Source organism: Prionailurus bengalensis, chromosome B1, assembly GCF_016509475.1.
Source record: "Prionailurus bengalensis isolate Pbe53 chromosome B1, Fcat_Pben_1.1_paternal_pri, whole genome shotgun sequence".
Classification (NCBI taxonomy): Eukaryota; Metazoa; Chordata; class Mammalia; order Carnivora; family Felidae; genus Prionailurus; species Prionailurus bengalensis.
Window position 1 is genome coordinate 203,144,206 of NC_057344.1, and position 19,591 is coordinate 203,163,796.

General features: G+C 64.8%; 1 protein-coding gene across 1 annotated transcript in view; it reads right to left on the minus strand.

Moving 5' to 3' along the window:
• Nucleotides 1-17,970, minus strand: part of ABLIM2 (actin binding LIM protein family member 2) — a 139,803-nt gene extending 121,833 nt beyond the window's left edge. The window contains exon 1 of the mRNA XM_043573056.1: nt 17,791-17,970. Coding sequence (XP_043428991.1) covers nt 17,791-17,800 — 10 coding nt within the window. The 5' untranslated portion in view covers nt 17,801-17,970. The remainder of the gene's footprint in view (nt 1-17,790) is intronic.
• Nucleotides 17,971-19,591: the final 1,621 nt, after the last annotated feature.

A 19,591-nucleotide genomic window follows, 5' to 3' on the forward strand; every position in this document is an offset into this window, starting at 1 on the left:
CGGAGGGGGGGCCCCAGCCGCTGCCTGCCGCCCACCGTGGGGGCTGCTCCGTGGGTCAGCGTCCCTGCGTCCCAGACAAGGGCGGGCCTATGAAAATCACGCTCCCGGGACCGGGAAAGCAGGGGAATGAAGGGGCGGGCATGTTTTCCAGCTCAGTGTGGATAAATGTACACCTCAGCGCCTGCGCCCTGCAACTTTCCCAAGCACGGGGCTGTGTTTCCCGGGGAGCCCCAGGCCACCCTGCTCTCATGCGGACGCTTTCCCGGTTCCTGGGAGCTGCGGCCCGGGGTCATGCCCCCCCCACCCCCCCGACAGCTCAGGCCTCTGGGCTGCAGCAGACGTGTGCTGGCTCTGGGGTGGAGGGGTGGGGGGAGCACGGCGGGGGCGGAGAGGGGTGCCGAAGTGCCTCCTGTGGAATCCCCGGTCGAGGGAGGGGGACAGAAAGGGCACAGATGCACCCAGACAAGAGGACACACAGGTGCATCAGTGGGGGGTGGGGGGAGGTCAGGGAGAGCCGGCTGGAGGTCACCCAAACGCTGGCTGATGGAGGGAGGAAGCACAAGGGAAGGCGGGCCCCTGAAGCAAATTTGCAGGGGTGGCAGGAGGGACCCCTAGGAGCTCAGCGCCACGGCCTGGGCACCGGTGCTCACGAGGAGGTGACGGGCAGTGGGGTGGGGAGGGGCCGGGCCTCAGCCCCTCGGCCGAGCCCCGGAGTCCGCCCCCGATGCAGAAATCTGGATTATGCCCGAGGAAGCAGAGGAGAACGGGTATGTGCACCCCTGCGGCCAAAAGCAGCCAGGTGCCCATCAACAGACGAACGGCGAAGCACAACGCGGTCCACCCGACGGAGCGTCTCCCAGCCTGGAGCAGGAAGGACCTGGCGACACCTGCCACCACGTGGACGGACCTGGAGGACGTTACGGTCAGTGCAGTGAGGCGGCGGCAGAGACAAATACCGTGTGACTGCACTTCTGAGGTCCCCAGAGCATCAGATGCCCGGCGAAGGCAGAATGGAGGTCGCCAGGGGCTGCGGGCGGGGCGCACAGAGAATCAGTTCAGGGGACACGGTTTCCGTTGGGGAGCTGGAGACACCCTGGAGACGGAGGGTGGTGCAGGTTTCACAAGAATGTGAATGCCCTTGACACCAGTGTAGGTTTTACATTATGTGTATGTTATCTCAATTTAAACATGTTAAACACACAAAAAAACAAAACGGGAAACACTGTCCACCTGGTGAAGGAAAGAGAGAATGTGGTCAACGGAGCACGGAAAACCCGCTCAGAGCCACCCGCGGTCGCTGCGCTACTACTTGCCATAGAAGCTTCCGGAAGGTCGAGGAGACAAGCACGGGGTGCCCCTGAGGGTCCGCGCAGAGGCAAGAGCCGGGAGAAAATACAGCAGTGGGGCCTGGGGGCCTTCCTGTGTTGCTGGGAGTCACAGATTTTTCCTTTTCTGCTCATCAGTCGGCTTTGGCAAAACTGGATGCTCGGGGCCCCCGTGTAAGGTCCCCTCTGGCCAGAGTGGTACCCAGATGCGTGTGGGAGGCAGTGGAGGGCTGGTGACAGAGTTTAGCAGAGAGGCGGGCTCCGGCTGGCCAGTTAGGCGGGCGTCAGGCGGGCGTCAGGGAGCGCAGAGGCCGCTGGGAGGTGGCGAGGACCAGGACACTTCCCGTGAGCATAAACGGGGCCTGGGTGTGTGAACCGTGTCTTTTAAAGCCTCTTTTCTCATTGAAATTATTGGGGTCACCTGCTGCGGGGCAGGTGGGCGGGCAGTGCTCCTCCAAGGTGATCCCTACCCGGCTTTGAGCTCAGCCGACCTCCACCCTGCCCCCACCCATCCCCCCTCCCTCTCCCCCCACCCCCAGCCATCTCAGGGCAGGGGGTGGGGCCCGGGGCCAGGGCCCAGGCAGCCCTGACTCTGGCCCTGTGGCCTCAGCGTCCTGCCTCCCCCACCTCCACCCCAGAGCCCTGAGTATTTCCGAGGATTCTGGAAAAACTAACGGTGTCACAAACACCCCAGAGCTGGGAAGAAACATGAGCTACAATCTTACGGAAGACCCGCGGGGACCCGCCAGTCCGGGCCCGGACGTGCCCTGCAGTTAATTACCAGCCCACCGTCCTCCTTCGCAAGACCACGGCCACATGGGGCCCGGTTCAGCGTTTGCCTGCAATTCATTTCCCTTCTCCAGAAGCTCGCGGGCACGCAGGGAAGTGGCCTTTGCCAGCCACGGATGCGACTCGGGTCTCTTTGTTCAAGCTGAGTCAAGTAATCGATATCTGAATAATTCAGCGGCCGCACAGGACACCGCGGGGGAGGGTGGATCCGCTGTGCTCAGTATTCGGGGCAGGTCCCTCGCGGGTCTGCACACGGGGGCCCCGTTTGCCAGCGTGATTCTGGGTTCTAAGCAGGAGGACCGTTGTCGACGACGCGCTCAGCGCACTGGCTCGCCCTCCTTTCCTCCGCGTTCCAAATTTGCTGACGTTCGGCCGTGTGTCGCATGGTTCCATCACCTCGGACAGAGAGCGGACGAGTGTCTGAGCAGGAAGGGGTACGAACAGCCCGGCACCTGCCACGGAGCTCAGAGGCCGGGGAGGGGCCCAGCTCCTCCGTGGCAGCGGTGGGGGGGAGGCCCCTCCTTGCCCGCCGGTCAACACTCCCCTGCTGCCGCCACGGAGGCCAGTGACCGTCCCCACCCACCGCCAGCCACAGACGCCCGCTGCCAAACTGCCGCGGTCCCCGGAGTCGGGCACGCCGTGGGGAATGGAGAAGGTTCTACTCCAGAACTGGGACAGCCGGGGCCCGGCTGTCACCAGGGTTTCGGACTGGCCCGAGGCCCCTCCCTGGTCTCTGAGTCCCGCTGGTCTGGGTGGCACTGAGGCCCCACCCCTGTGCCTGTCTGGTCCCCTGCCAGCCTCCCTCGCCGGACCGGACTTCCAGACGGCGGGGGTCTGGGGGGCCTCACGTCGCTGCCCCAGCAGCCCCCGGCCGGGGAGAGAGCCGTAGCCGTTGAGATGGCTCTTCACCTCAGACGCAGCGGGCACACGCCCTTGTCACCTATGTCCCCTGGCTTCACAGAGCCACAGATTTAATGACATGGGGAAAGCCTGAAAAAGGGCCGCTTCTGCTATTCTCAGGAGAGCTGAGGGTGACGGAGGGCTGTGGACGGGCTGCGGGGTCAGCCTGCTGCGTGGGAGGGGGGGCCCGGGCTTCCAGAACAGGGGCTGGCCGGCACGCCCAGCCTCTCTCCCGCCCGGCCGGTGCCACCTCCCTCCCCGAGACAGCGCCGCTGTCCCTGAGCCCTCAGAGGAGGTTGACCCCACGTGACCCTCGAGGAACCCCAGTCCAGAGGGGCCAAAGGGCCACGGAAGACAGCTCGACAGCAGGTGGGGAGGACGAGGAGGGGCCTCAGCACGGCGTCCCTTGTGTTGCTCCCGCCTCCCTCTCCCCTGCACGGGGACCCGCAAGCCCTCCCTGACCTGGGCACGCCAGCTCTTGGGCAATATCTCTCTTGCAGGGGTCGTGACGCCCACAGCCCCCTAAACCTGGCCTGGCATCACTGGCTGAGTCGCCAGCACTCTGGACCCCAGCAGCCCTGTCAGAAGACGCAGGGTCTGTGCCGCGGGAGCACGAAGTCCTCCCTCTCCCCTCCTCTCCCCTGTGCCTCATCAGCCCCTCACATGCTCCCTGAACAGCACCTGCGAGCACGATGCCAAACAGGCGCAGGAAGACCACGTACAGGAGAGGCAGACAGGGCTGTGGGGCCCTGGCACCTTACCCAGGGCCTAACCTGGGGCACCGACACCAGTGGAGTTTCTCCAGCACACCCTCCACTCTCTCCTCCAGGGCTCTGTGCCTGCCGCGGGGCGCCCTTCTCCCCACGGCTTTGTCTGGCTGACACCTACTTGCTTAATGCCACCTCTTCCAGGAAGCCTGCCAGGATTTCTCTCTCCGAGCAGCTTCACTAGCCGGCTTCTCTCTGTCCCCAGAGAAGTGCTTTCTCATGCTGTGTTTTCATCACGTACCGTCTGGCTTTCTCATTATGCCTGGAGGACGAACTAACTCAGGGTCACCTCCAGCACCTGGCCAGCAGATCGATACACTCAAGTGAAGCCACCGCCTCTGCCCCCCCCCCTCCCCCATGGACACTGGGCTGGTTGGCTGCGAGTTGGAAGATGCTGCCGTGCTGCCCACAGGACCCAGGGCGGAGCCCCGCCTTTGGGGCAGAGAGAAGGGTCTTCTGCAAAGGGGGTGTCCTTCCTGATATCAGTCCCCCCCACCAGCGAGAGGCAGGTCCTCACAGGGGAAATAGGAAGTCAGTCGAGGAGGTCCCGGAAGGGAGGCATCAGAGCCCCGAGCAGGACATCGGTGCTGGTCCCCAGGCCACTGGGGCGGGGCAGAAACGGCCCTCAGGACCCCACTTTCTAGCAAGATGCCCTTTCCAAGGTACCCACCTTGGAGGCTGTGGGTCCTATTTTAAGAAAAGCAACGGTTTCTGTGTAAGACCCTTTCAGAATGTTTCCTACCCCGTCCCCAGGGCTCCGGGCAGTGACAGCCAATGCCAACACCCCAGCCCAGCCCCAGCCCAGCCGTCGGAGCGTCAGGAGCCCCCCCCCCCGGCCTCGGCCAGCTGAGGTGTGGAGGAAAACCCCACACGCACATGAACCAACGCAGGCTCTGAGCTCAGGGACGGGTCGCGCAGGGTCGCAGAGGGTCTCGGGAGGCGTGGCGGGAAGCTGACCCACATTTGGTGCAGATCACAGGAAGCGCGTCACAGGTCAGCGGGAGCCCAGAGTCCAAAGGGAACGCCCGAGGGCAAATGCTGGTTCCACCTGCCAGCTGGGGACTCCAGGTGGCCTTCTCCTCGCCGCCTGGCTTCCACGTCCCCACCTGCAAAACAGGCATGTGGCCGCCGCCCCTCAGTGTCGGGGGGGGGGGGGGGGCCAAATGGCCAATACTTGTCCACTGCTCTCGTTCTGGCCACTGCCGTTCTCGCCACCCGCGAGGCACCTTTTACTGAGAAGCAGGACGATCTGGAGACCTCACGAGGAGACACGTGTCCCTGGGGGAGGCGGCACTGGGGTGGGGGGGTCTCCCGAGGGCCGGCCAGGCCCGTGTGAACCCCGCCCCCTCGTCACCAGCCGCCTGACCTCGGGCACGTCGCGCGTCCCGAGCGAGAGCGCCCTGTGCGCAGCCAGGGAGCCTCGCCCCCGCCCCACGGGGATCCGCGACTTCTCCGCCGGGCCCGGCGTTACTAGATGCTCCGCGAGCAGCAGACATTGATTTTTATTAGACAAATCAATCGCTCCCCCGAGCTCCGGCCGCGGCGGCGGGGGCGGGGGCCCCTGCGGAGACGGGCACAGGCCCGGGCTATATTTAGCCTTTCTGCTGCAGCCCGGCGGGGTGCGGGCAGCCCGGCTCTCTCCTCACGGCCCACCCTGGAATCTGCTCCAGAGCAGAACCCCCTCCCGTCTGTAACTGCAGCCGACGCACACGCCCGCGTGAAACTCCCGTGCTGGTCACGCGTCGCGCCCCCCACCGCCCCACTTCCACGGCGAGCACGCTCCTCCCGAAATGGGGAATGCGTCCCCGGAGCCGGCGCTGGGGCCGGAGAGCCGGGCAGCTGCGCTCAAGTCAAGCCTCCCCGAGCCGAACCCTGCCCCTTGCGCGTCCTCAAAGCGGGTCGGCAGAGCAGCCCGGCGTCAGGTGCCCACGACCCTCCCGCGCGGTGCTGCGTTTTCTCCCGGCGCGTCTTCCGTGCGTGCGTCGCGGACACGGAGCGGCGCGTGGGTTTCCGCGTCCCCTGCTCCTCACCCGTCGCCGGCACTGACGCGTGGGCTCGCCCACCCCTCATCACCGCCGTCACGACTGCAGGGCACCCCGCCTCGACCGGCGGCTCTCCGAGGAGTGGGGCGGGGAGCCCCGGGGGGCGGGGGGCCGAGACCCCGTCGGGGAGTGGGGCGGGGTCAGAGCCAGTTTCGGAACAAGATTCAGATGCTGCTTCCCGGGTCCGCTCGCACCTCGTCCCGAGGGCACGTGCGGCATCGGGACCGGCTGGACACAGGCCGGACGTGAAGTGCAGCCGTCGCCTCTCAAGCCGGACATTGAGGAGACTTGCCCGACTGTAAAGCAACGCCCCTCGGGCCACTAAAAACGCATGGTGACATACAAAGGGCTGTTTATTATCCGTCGAATTAGCAAATATCTTAGGATCTTCCCCATCTTGACGTCCGGCTCAGGAGACGCCAACAAATACAACCCATTTAGAAGCGGGTCTGAGAGCCCCCACCGTGGAGGGACAGGGATGAACGTGCCCCGCGCTCTGGGGGCGGGACGGCCGCGGTGCACAGCGTGCGGGCCCCGCGCCGGCCGACCGTGCGGGTGTAGACCCGTGTCTGTGTTCCAGAGCCTCTGCAGGAAGAGTCCCGAAGAAGCGATTCCTCTACCAAAGGGCGCGGATGTACTTAAGGCTCGTGCGTGTGCCTGATGGCTCCCCTGAAGCTGGCGCCCCGGTCGGCAGTCTGTGACGGGATCCAGCTCACAGGGTTTGGGGGAGTTTAAGTTTAGCCGAGTTAAGAGTCGCATTTTTTTTTTTCCCAATGAGAAGTCATCCTCGAAAACCCTCTGCCGGGCTGGAGACCCCACAGGGAGAGGACAAGTGCAGGTCCCGGAAGCGGTGGGCACGGAGGCTGTCTGCCGGATGCTGGGGGATGCCCTCCGCCGCAGGTGCTATCCGGTTCAGGGTCTCGAGATGGGGACCGTCCTGGATGGTCCGGCCGGGCCCTGATGCACTCACGAGCGTCCTGGTGGGAGGGAGGCAGGGGAGACGGGCGGGAAGGGATGTGGGGTCGCTGCCCCAGAAGCTGGAAGAGGAAGGCGTGTGTTCTCCCCGGAGCCCCCGGAGTGGTGGCCCCACTGACACCTTCACTTCAGCCCGGTGACGCCGGGGGGAGCGGCCCGCTGGCCTCCAGAATGGTGAGCGAATTATTGCTGCGCATCGCCCTCCAGTGACGACGGGCTGAGTCCCCTCTTCTCCAGCCCCGTGACCTCCAGCCCACGGCGTCACCTGCTAGGAGAGCTTCCTGCGCTGGGCTCAAACGAGCCCCCCTAGAGGCCCTCACCGGCCCCCACCCCTCCCCTCCCGGGGGCTCGGGCACGTAAGCCACTGGCTGTCCAAAGTCCTCTCGGCTCCTTCAAAGCCTGCTGGCTGAGCCACTGCCCACAAGGACACAGACAGAGAAGGCACCGCGGTGCAGGAGACGGAGGCCGAGGGAGGAGGCGGAGAGGCAGCATCGGGGGCGGGACGCGTCATGCCGGCCCTAGGCCTTATAGGCTTCGGGGGGCCCGGCTTGGCCAGGGGGACAGAGCGAGCAGGGAACTAGAGGGCCTGCAGGGGAGAGCAATCGAGGCAGCCCAAGTCCCGGGTGGCCTGCAGACGGGGCACCGCCACCCTTCGTCCCCCAGCACCAGGAGCCCCCACCCACCCAGCACTGGGGCCCCCGCCCATCCGGTGCAGTAGCCCGTGGCCAGGCTGCACCCCACAGCACCCGCTGGGCCCTGCAGCCACGCCCACACTGCCCTGCCCTGCACCCACACCCGCCCTGCCCTTTAGCCACACTCACACTGCACCCTACTCCCTCCCCCATTAGGGACAGGCAGGGAGGCGCCTCGCTGGATGCCGGGCCTCTTGTACACGTATCGCATTTCCTGATTTCTGCAGCACCCCGGGACATGTGTGAGGGAGCTGATGCGTGTAACCCCGCACCCACAACTACTCCCCGAGCACTTGGCAGGCCGGGCCCGGTTTCAGTTGGAGGCGGACCACTGGATCAGAACGACAAACAAGGAGGCGGATCGGGGGGCCTCGGAGGCCCACGAGTCGATCTGGGCTGGACCGCGGGGGTGCCGGCGCCACGGCAGGACGGCAGACATTAGCCAGCGCCGTGGCTCCGGGCCCACCACTGGCGCTCACACCTGGTCGCCGTCCTGACTCCTTCCTCACCGCCCGGCCTGACCCCTCCCGTGCGGCTCATCCGCTCTGGCCCCACCGGACGGTCTGCCGATGCCCGGACACCCTCGCTCCCCGCCTCCCTGCCTTCGTGCTGAGCCTCCTGCCTCCCCAGTCACCACTCACGTGCCGGTCCTGGGACTCAAGTCCGTGCCCTCTCCTCCAGGAAGCCTTCCCTGATGCCATACGGACGCGATTCCTCTTGTCCCGTCCCCATTCTGCCTCCCACCAGGTTCTGATACACCTGCTCCCTGTCTGTCTGGGTTGTGACCTCCACGGGGAAGGGTCCCTGCCGCCCTGGTCTGCCCAGCGCCCTCCGTGTGTCCGGCGCAGGGCTGCGCATCCAGAAACGTTTCTCACGTCTCGGTCCGACCAGCTGCTGCTTTACCTGAGGCGGGTGGGTGAGAGAGGCAGTGGGCAGGGACCCAGAGGGGTGAAGAGCGCCCAAGGTGTCGCACGGGCAAGAGGCCCCAGCCATCACAGGGGCAGCGGGAGGTGTGCTCGGGTTGCTGGGGCCCCGGGTGGGAAACACCGCGGCCACTGCCATCACCTGCCTGCCTGAGAGCAAATCCTGTGCCCCGAGGTGCCCACACCCGGGTGCAGGGCTGGCAGGGCCCGGAAGACGCCCCCAACCCCAACGGCACGTGAGGGGTGAGGCCTCCGAGGGTGGAGGCACCTGCCGGGGGTCACGCAGCCAGAGCCAGGACCCACTCACCTCTCCACCAGACCGTCCTATGTCTTCCCACTGACCCCAGAGCCGCTCACGCACCATCCCAAGACCCGGGCTCACCCGGTACCGGGGGAAAGCAGATTGTGTGAGATCCCCCTGCCCCCACCCACCCGGGGGGTGTCAGACTGTGCCCCCAGAACTAGAGAAATGCCTGGCTGCAGACCCCGCAGACGTGGACCGTCTGAAACCACACAGATGTTGGGGGTCAGGTCTGACACTGGCCACAAGAGAGGAAGGCTGGCTGAGGTCCAAGAGGGCCACGTGAGCAGGGGCGAGGCCACGTGAGCAGGGGCGATGTGGGTTTGGATCCAGGAGCTCGCAGGCTGGAATCCGGGCTGGTGACTTACGGGACATACCACGGACGTCCAGCCCCGGTTTCCCACCCAGTCAGGAAGCTGGGACTAATCAGGAGGAACGCTCAGAACACAGACCATCCGTGCGCAGGTCCCGCCCGGTCAGTGAGCGGGCGCCCTGGCCAGGCGTCCGGAGCCTGGGGCACGACCCCACCGCCCTGGACACCGAGAGGCCCACGTGAGCTGGAGCAGGAGCCCGGAGGTTCTCGGTAAACACCGGCCCCTCCCTGCCTTTCCTCTTCCAACAGGCAGTCCTCGCACATTCATTATTCACGAAGGTGCTCCCCAAACACCGCCAGGAGCAGGAGGCCCTGGCCACATGCGTGCGCTGAAACCACACAGCCTCGCACCCCTGAGGAGGTCGGGAACAATCCCCCCTTTGCAGACGTTGCCTCTCCCTGGGCCTCCCGACCCAGAAGCAGGGAAGGTGGGGAACGTGGGCCGTCGGAGTCACAGGCAGCAGCTGCGACAAATGGTCACAGACCTACAGGCTTAAAGCAGACGTCATCTCTCACAGCTCTGGGGTTCGGAGTCTGAAATGGGTCCACAGAGCCGGCTCCTCCTGGAGGCTCCCAGGGAGGACCCCTCGTCCGCCCCGTCCAGCTTCTGGAGGCGCCTGGTTCCTAGGCTCCCAGACCCTCCTCGGTCCTCCCTCCTCTGACCTCTGCTTCGGCCCTCCTCTCCCCTCTCCGCCTCCTGCCTCCCTCTCCTGAGGGGCCTGGATCACGAGGGGCCCACTGAGTAGTCTCCCCAAGGCAAGGTCCTTAACTGAATCCCATCTGCAAAGTCCCTTTCCAACATAGGCCCAGTTCTGGGGACAAGGACAGGGACATTTCAGGGGGCCATTACTCAGCTCACCGCACCATCCCAGACGAGGCATTGGGGGAGGGGCGGGACCTAGCCCTGGGTCACGCGCAGCGGGGACCAGACACAGGTCCTCAGCAGGAGACCCCAGCCCTGCCCACCGCCCACCAGCTCTGCGGAGGGAGGGCAGCGAAGGCCCCGAGAGAGCGGGGATAGCGTCATAGCCGGTCTGGAGCTCTGGTTGGAAGCCTGGAAGACTGAGGGGGAGGAGCTCCAGCACGGGGGCCGGGGGGGCCGGTGGAGAAAGCGGCAGGAAAAAGCCAAGCAAGGGCGTCTGGGCACCACGAGCAAGGACAGCGCTCTGCACACAGTGGGTGCTCAATAAACGGTCATCGGAACACTAAGGGAGCATTCCGGAACATTCCGGAATGGCTTTGAGCCCTTGAGGGGCTGCTGATGGCTAGGAACGGAGGTGGCCCCGAGCTGAGGTTGGACCATATCTGAAGCACGTGGGAGCCACAGCGGGTGCGCAGCTGTGGTGACACCTGTCCCCTCCCCCCCCCAGGTCTCCCGTGGCAGACAAGGACGGGAGCTGGCTGACCCCTCCGTGCTGCAAACCCATGCACCACTTTGCTTTGCAACCCGAGGCTCCCCCACAGCACGGTGGACACTCGCTGGCCCTGGACCGGATGGGGGGGGGCCACGCCCACCCTGCAGGGCAAAGACCCCAGCATCCCACTCTCCCCAACACGGGACTGCCCTGAGGAGCTGCCCACCCATGCGAATGCCCCACTCTCCCCCCTCTCCTTCTCCCCCCTCGTCTTCTCAACCTGTGCCTCCTGGGGTCGCTCCCCCGGCAGTCTGCCTGGACCCACGTCCTTGTCCCCAGGGGCACCTGGACTGCGGCCGTCACAGGGCAAAGGCTGGGGGCGGGGGGAGTCATCCTGATGGATGACTTGAACCTGAAGTGGGGGCCACGGGGATGGTCCTGGCAACTCCTCTTTCTTGAACTTCACACCCACCTGCAGCCCCAACTGAGACATCACCTTCCGGTAGGATCCCGGGGCCGCCCACGTCCGAGGAGAGGCAGAGGGTCAGAGAGAGGCTCTGGACGCTGGCAAACACTGGAGAAGGCTGGGGTGCCCTTATCCCCACTTTATAGGTGAGGAAACTGAGGCAAAGGGCAGCTAAGCAACCCAGATGCCGGGACCCAACTAGCAGATGACAACTGGGACTGGAGCCCAGGTCAGCCTGACCCCCAAGCCACCGACGGTACTTTCCAAGGCATCAACACGGCCTCTCCCGTTGCTTAGAAATCTTCAGGCGAGGCAAATGGTGCACAGGGCCCCCCAAACGCATCCTTTCGCAGCAGCTCCTGTTCAGTAGAAGCCTGGCTGGGCTGCCACCAGCCGAGGAGCCCACGGAGGCAGAAGGCGCCCAGGACCAGCCCCGGCACCCAGCGGGGCTTGCTGGTGGCTGCAGCCAAGGGAAAGCGAGCGCCACGAAATGCAAAGCATACGTTCCGCCCTCCCCGGTCCTGCCCACGGACAGGGAGGACGCGGGCATCCCGGCTCAGGTACGAGGCAGACGCCCACAGACGTGGCTTCCCTGGCAGGCTGCGGAGAAGCCCCCTTACATCAGGGAGCCTCCGTGCAAAGGCCGAGTGCTTCCTGCCACCGAATTGTCAGTCGAGCTCTACGTGGCAGAAATGGATGACGGGGGCCATGCTTCCCTGAGATGCTGGCTCAGCCTCAAGCTCAGACCATCTCTCTGGGGACAGTGGAGGGGGGACAGGGTTGTCAGAAGCGGGTCACATCCCTGAGGGTGGCGGTAGGCCCTGTCTTTACAGACGGGTGCGCTGAGGCCCAGAGAGGGAAGACAGCCTGCCCAACGTCACACAGCGGCCTGGGTGGGTGGAGCTGGGATTCCCGGGAGCTGAGGCACGACCCATGGGGCTGGATGATGCCAGGGGGGCTGGGCCGGGCGCCGCAGCGGGGACGCGGGGCAGTCGTGACTGCTGCTCTAGAAGGTCTCGGGGACCTGGGGGAAGGGAGAACCAGGACCAGTGGGGCCGGGTTACAGAGAGGCTTGCGGGCTTGGTGGGGTGCAATTCTCCCTCGTGGTCTGAGCCATGTGGATGCGGATCTCTGGGTGGTGCCAGGACTCCCGGCGGGAGCCCCGGGAGAAGGCAGGGGAAAGAGCGTGCCCTCTGGAGGCAGACAGAGCTGGGTTGGAGTCTGGCTCTGCCCCCCTGGCTCTGGGAACGCAGGTGCTACACCCGAACGATGCAAACATGCTTCATGGCCCAGAGGACAAGATGCACCCTGTAGTCCCCCCGTCACTACAAAGCATTATTACGATGCCCCAAATGGCCAAGCCTTATCCAACCCAAACTCTCAGCCACACATTACTGGGGGGCAGTAAATGGCAGGAAAAGCCAGCTCAGGCAAGCGCAGGGGGCAGTGGGGGGAAGGTGGGCGCACGGAGCCCACCCACGTGCGAAGAGGGGTGTCTGGGCACATGGGGTTCAAACCCGGGTGTGGCGCGACGCCAGGCGGCCACCAGGCCCTTCTGGGTATTTGCTTCCCCTCCCGTCACGGGGACACCTCCCTCCGGTCATGGGGACACCCCGGCAGCCCTGAGAAGCACTGTGAGAACTCAGGAGCATCTGGCCGGGCGTGGGGCCCGAGCGAGCGTCCCGTGAGCCGTGGCTGCGGTGACACTGAAGTATGGTGCTTCCTGACACCCTAGAGGCCGTGGCAATGGAAACATCCCCGGGTAAACAGAGACGCCCCGCTCAGGTTGCTCTGCCCCGCGTCCTACCAGCCCTGAGGCCCAAGGCTTTCCGCCCATGCGAGTCGGCACACACCTGGCCGGCCCCCTCCGTGGCTCCCAACGTGGTCGTCATCCACAACTGAGCCGCGATCCGAACACCACCGTGTTCTCCTATGGCGGCTATTTTAGGTGACTTCTCCAGCCTCTCCCACACATCAGGACCTGCACCCTCAGTCCCTACCCCAGACCCCTGGGGGAGGCGGCATCGGAGGCACACAGAGGTTCCACAATCAATAATGCCAGCAGGTGACCGAGCTGGAATGTCGACACCCGAGTTCAGTGGAGGCCTTGTCCTGTCCTGTCGAGGCAGGGGCAGAGCCAGGGGTGTGAGGAAGTCCCCGTGTCGGTGCGGAGGGGAGGGACCAGAGTCCTGGCAGCTGCTGCTGTCGGCCACCACGGCTGGCCCCGCCGAGGACCCTGGTGCCAGGACACACCCTGCCGGCTGGGGCCCTTCCCACCCTCTTCTGTCATCACCCGGAGGCGCCCATCTCCTTCTGCAGCTCAGCTCTCCCACACTCCAGATGATGCTCTGGGGAGGCAGGGTCCCAGACGGGTGACTTCTCCATAAGCAAGGGTGACACTCCCATTTCTGGGACAGTTAAGACCGGACTCGCCAAGAGTTCATCAAAGTCAAGGGCACCTGCGTGGCTCAGTGGGTTAAGCGTCCAACTTTGGCTCAGCTCATGATCTCACGGTTCGTGGGTCTGAGCCCTGAGTCGGGCTCTGTGCTGACGGCTCGGAGCCTGGAGCCTGCTTCGGATTCTGTGTCTCCCCCTCTCTCTCTCTGCCTCTCCTCTGCTCATGCTCTGTCTCTATCTCTCAAAAATGAATAAACATTAAAAAAAAAAAAAAGATTTCACCGAAGTCAGAACTTGATTCCAGAAAATATGCCATCTAACCCCAAATTAACCTCCACGACAGAATCCAAAGGTCATGGGTGGCAGGTCAGGGGGTGCCCCTGAACACGAGAGGAAACAGGTCAGACTCAGGGATGCCCCTGCGGAGCCAGAGCGTGCCAGCTGGTTCCCGGGCGAGGAAACCGCCCTTTCCAGATGGATTTCTGGGTCAGGATGATTGGTCTTCTGCACCTGATTCTGACAGAGTCATGCAGAGAAGCCAGGCACCAGTGCCCCTGCTTGTGGGAAGCTCCCTAACACCGTCCACCCCCACTCCCAGCCAAAGGACAGCGGCCCCCGCAGAACGGAATGTTCTGGAACTCCCACCAAGTCACGGACTTCGTGCGCCCTGCTTAGACTCGACAGCACTCCTTTCTCACTTTCACTGCAAAAGGAGAACGTACGCAATGAAGAAAATTCGGGAGAGTCGCAGAGCGTATATAAAGGTGCAGACGTGGGGAACCTTCTTTGTCCTCTTTCCACGAGAGAGGCCACTGCGGACATCTTGACGCGCGTCCCCCGGCTTTCCCTCCTTTACTGTGTCTGCAGCCTGCAGATCGCGGATGACGTACCACCCTGGCCTCCGCCGTTGTCTCAATTAAACTTGTCTGCTTAAGCGCTTCTCCCAACGTTAAAACCTCCTCACATACTGTTAACTAGAATGCTCCCCCCCACCGCCAGGCTGTGAGCAGCTCCAGCGGGATGCGGACTGTGTTTGTTCTTGTCCACTGCTCTTCCCGGGGGGGCTGGAGCAGCGCCGGGCACACGGCAGGCGTGCGGTAAGCATGGCCCCTCCCCGAACGAGTGACCGCGCGGCGGGCTGGTGTCTCGTCACTCCCCTCCACGTTTAGGCAGCTGCTAACTTCCTGTGGCACTGATGTGAGCACCTTTGCGGCTACCCACAGTGGGTCCTTGTCCACACTCGGGTTAGGCGAAGGGCTGTGTCTCTGTTCCAAATGCCCAGGGCTGTGGTAACCAGAGTAGGGTGCCGGGGCTCAGGTTCTGGCTCTGCCACACTCTCTCCTTGACCCCGGACGGTTGCTTTCCCTTCTCCGGGCCTCAGCGTCCCCTCTGTGCATGTGAGTGGGTTTGCTCCCCGACATTCTCCAGATCCCTCACAGCTCCGTGATCTTAACCAGGCAGCCATGAACTCAGGACGGTGGAGGCGGCCGCCCAGGCTCTCCACCTGGCCCTGCACCTGTTTGGGGCTGAACTGTGCCTCCCTCCAAATCCACATGCTGAAGCCCTACCCCTGGTAACACAGAATGGGGACTGCCTTTGGAGAGAGGGACTCTATGGCGTAATTCAGGTAACGCGAAGCCAGTCACGTGGGCCCCAATCCAGCCAGAGCGGCGCGCCCTTGTTAAGAACAGGAAATCTGGACCCAGACACATACCTAAGGAAAGCCCTGTGACTACAGAGAGAAGAGGTCCGTCTACAAGTCGAGGAGGGAGGCCTCAGCGGGAACCAACCAGGCCCTCACCTTGAACTTGAACTTCCCGCCTCCAGAAGCGAGAGAGTAAACGTCTGTGGTTAAGCCGCCCCGTCTGTGGTGCTTTGTTATGGCGGCCCCGGCACGTTGATCCAACCGGCCAGGAGCCAGGAGCCTCTGAGCAGCTGGGGGATGCCCACCTGCCAGGCCTGCAGCCGCCAGGGACGGCATCGAGGCCCAGACAGAGCGTGGGTCTTGCTCGAGGACCTGGCATCCATCAGAGCTGGCCCTGGGGCCCCTCCCAGATCAGGGACTCCCCTCAACCCCGCCTCGCCCGCTGTGACCCCACAGGCTGCAACATCAGGAGACCACCACACTCATCTGCTGGCCCCCGTGCCAGCAGGCCAAGGCTACGTGCAGAGCTAAGGGCATTCCCTCCATACCACAGGGAAACTGAGGCACAAGGAACCCATAGCTAGCGCGTGGGATCTGGATCTGGGTCTGACACAGGATGCCGCCTCTGACAATTTCCCTGGCCACCCAGAATAACAGGCCACAAACCAAGCAGGCGAATACACGGGGCCCTGAGGCCACACCCAAGCCATCTCAAAGGTGACCCACATCATGTAACTGAAGGAAGACGTGCCTGCAGCCTGGTGGCATGGAGGAGAGGGAGCCTGTGACCTGGGAAGGTTGTACAGACTCTCGGGCTTTGCCCAAAGGGCCCATCTGGCCAGCTGGATGCCGGACAGAGTGATGCCCACCTACACCTGTTAGCACCAAGCCCTGGGATGATGCCAGTCTTCTTGGCGGGAGGGGGGCATCAGGGCACTTGTCCTCATTGATGATGGAAGCCCCTGACCCGCCAGATGTGCACAGCGGCCGCACACGAGAGCCAGGCACCAGGCACACGGGACCACCGCTCCCCCCACTGCGGTGTGGGGTGCACATAACGGCCAGGGGACACATCTGGGGCACGAGCCACAGGTGGACGGGAGCAGGCGCGCTGGCATTTCCAAGAGGCTGGGTAAACTCACAAAGACAAGGGAACGTGGCCGCCTGGCAATGACCATCACAAGCTACTGAGGACCTACTATGTGCAAGGTTTCCCACTCAAATCTCATCCGCTCCAGGTGACCAGGAATATTGTTTTCACACCCCAGGAAGCCGAACTCAGGAAGGTGCCACCATTCGCCAAGATCACAATTTGCCGCCAGGCGGACAGCACGGTTCAAACCCCAGCCCCCTTGCTCGTTGGATTCACGACCCCGCACGGCCCCCGGTGCCCACAGAGCCCCTCTCCCAAGACAACCACAAATGCCGGTGCTCCCTCCAGGGTTCCCCTTGATTACAGGAGGGAGCGGAGCCATCAATTATGATCACAGAAAACCTAAAATTACCCTGTGTGCACCCTGTCATTATCCCCACCTGCCATTAGATAAATGTGTCTGCAGGTTCTGCCGGGTCTCAGGGCGCCCCGCTCCCCAGCCACCTCCAGAGAACAGGTTGGCCATTTCAGAAATCCTCTTCTAGAGAATTCTGCCTCCCGCTGCCTGCCATTTGCTCTCAGCCACTCTCCCAACGCCCACTGCCAGTGCGGTCCCTCCTTCCTTGGTTGGAGGGGGAGGGGACTATTTCCCCTGCGAGATGGGTCCCTGGAAACAGCCCTCCTAAACCAAGAGCAGAGCTGGGGGCAAGCACTCGCTAAATGCACACTCCCTCCCTGGTCCCATTTCCCCCCAGCTTGTCCCGGTGGTTTCTGCACCATGGCCAAGGGCCATACTGCAGTCTTTGGCGAGACAGGCTCAGAGGAAAGAGCACAGGAGGCAGGGAGCACCAGGTTTGAATCCGCACTCCGCTGCGTGAGCCGAGCAAGGGACTCAAGCCTGGTGAGCCTCGGTCGCACCCTGAAAAATGGGGTGACGGCCCCTCCCTGCCAGGGAAGGTACGGACCAACCCTCCGCCCAGTGCCAGGCCACAGGAGACTCTCAAATCCGGGGTCCCTCTGGCCGCGCACCAGACTCATGCCAAGGCCTCCCTGCTGTAGGTCTCAGTTTCCCCAAGCGCAGTAGGTGCGGCTGGCTTGTGACGCTGTGGGATTTTCCAGGGCCACACGAAGGCTGTCAGATCCGGTGGGTGCGGCGGGAGGCAGCCTGGGGGACGCGCAGGGGTGCGGGCCCGAGATGCCGAGCGGTGGGAGATGGCGCGGGTCGCACACACCTGCGGGGTCTGTGCCCCCAAACCTGCAGCTGAAGAGCCCAGGACGCCGGGGGTCGACCTGACGCCCCCCCCCCCCCGCTCAGGCGGCGCGAGCGCAGCGCAAGGGCGGCACCCCCTGCCGCAAAGCCCCCCAAGTCATCACACCTCTCCGTGGCAGGGTCTGCGGCGGCCCTGCTCCCCACCGCCCGGACCCGGTCGCTTTCTACAACCTGCAGCGACCCGGGACCCGTGAGAAGCAAAAAAGTGGCGCCTTCCAGACAGCCGGGCGCAGCCACCCGGGCCGGCGCGGTGGGAAGGGGTCTCCGGCCCCGGCTGCAGAGCTGCGCGCGCCGCAGGCGCAGGGGCAGGGGGCTGCGGACCGCCCCTCGGGTTTGCCAAGACCCCGGGACAAGAGTTGGGTGGAGCCACTGGGTGATTTCCCCGGTGCTGCAGGTGCAGCTCCAGAATGCCCCCACAGCCCTCGCTGCGCCGCGACCCAGCTCGGGGACGCGCGGGTCCCTCGTCCCCACACTCACCTGCACTCATCTCGGCGGCAGCAGGGAGGCGGGCGGTCCGGCGTTGCGGCGGCCCGAGGCTCCTGCCCGCAGGGGCCGCGCCCGCGCGATCGCCAGCCCGCCAGCCCGCGGGTTCCCGGGTCCGCCAGCCCCGGGCAAGGTCCGCGCCCGCCCGCAGCGCCGCCGCAGCCCCCCGGCGCGCCGGCCCCGCCCCGCCGGCCCCGCCCCCCGCCAACCCCGCCCCCTCGTGCGGCCCCGCCCCGTTCCGCCCCCGCCGCGCCGCTGGCAGGACGCGCCCTGGGAAGTGTAGGCGCAGCGCCCCCGCCGCTCCGCCTTCGCGGCCCAGCCGCCGCACGGACGAACTACAAGTCCCAACAGGCAGCGCGGCCCGCGCACGCGCAGCCAGGCGACGCCGCTGCGGCCTCCCGCCGCGGCCGGTGGGTCTCTGCGGGGCTGGCAAAGCGGCCTGGCTGGTGCCTTGGCTGGCGGCGGCTCCCGAGAGCCCGGGAGTGACAGGGAGAGAAGCCAAGGGACAAGAGCTTGGTGCAGCTCCAGTTGAGTCGTGGAGTTACAGGGCGCCTGAAGACCTGGGCCAACCTCCCCCAGTTGTGTAGACAGGGAAACCGAGGCGGGGCGCGGGCTGGCGCGGGGCTCCCGACTCCAGGTCTAGGGCAACACACCGCAGGCTCCCGCCGCCCTGCACTGGCTGGCGCCTTAGGAGGGGCCGCGTCCTGCCCCACGGTAGTCCCCGGCCCCAGTCTCTCCCCCCCCCCCCCCCCCCCCGCTGTCACCGACTGCCCTCTGTGACGTCAGGAGCCCAGCACGGGGCGGGGTCCGAGTCCTGGAGAGGGAAGGACTAGGGGTGGGCCTCAGGAAAGGACTGGGAGCGGGCAGAACCCGCTGGTGCCTGGTACTGACAAAAGGGGTCCTTGGGGTGCAGGCGACTGGACTGGAGGAACATTCGGGAGGCAGGCTTCCGGACCTGGCACGGCGGGGTGAGGTGGCGGGAGGACGATTGGCTTGGGCCAAGGCTGTTGGGAGATGCAGTCAACAAGGGAAGGAGGGCTGGCCGCAGAAAACGTGGACTCTGAATGGCATACCGAAGCGGGAGCAGAGTCTCTGGCCCATCTACCCCGGACTCCCGGGAAAGCCCAAGCCCAGCAGAACCGGCCACAGGCAAGGCCGGTCAGGCCCGGCCGGGCGTCCTAGCAACCCCAGGAGGCCTGCCCGGGTGGCTGGCCCTGCAGCTGCAGGCTCTAATCCCTGTTCTGGGCTTTTCCCCAGAACACAAGCGCGGCGTGGTGCGAGGGTCCGATGCCTCCCTCCCCGCTCGGCTTCCCCTCTTAATGCGACCCTGAGCAAGACCCTTATGTGGGCATCAGGACCGATGAGCGAAGTCGGCTGAGAGCATGAAATCTGGGTCATCGGTCTTGGCCGGGCAGATGCAGGCCAGCAGGGACGGAGGAGCCTGGGGTCTGACCACCTGGTAGGGAGCCCAGCTTCACCTGCTCATGCAAGGTGCCTCGTGTCCATCATCCAGCCAGACAGAGGTCCACAGGACAGTTCTGGGGATTACGCACGCTAAGGTATGCCGTGCACGCCTCTGAGTTGAGATCGATACACGTCTTGGACATTATCATGCCATCATTATTACTGTTGTCCTCAGTGCCTTGCACGGGGTCTGCGGCAGAGCGGGCTCTCCCCACAATCCCCACAAACGTCTGTGGAGTGAAGGGGGAGAAGGATGGAGACAGGAGAGGGTGGGAGCACCCCTGCCACCGCTCCCCCTCCTCAGGAAGCTCTCTGCCGAGCCCCCCCCCCC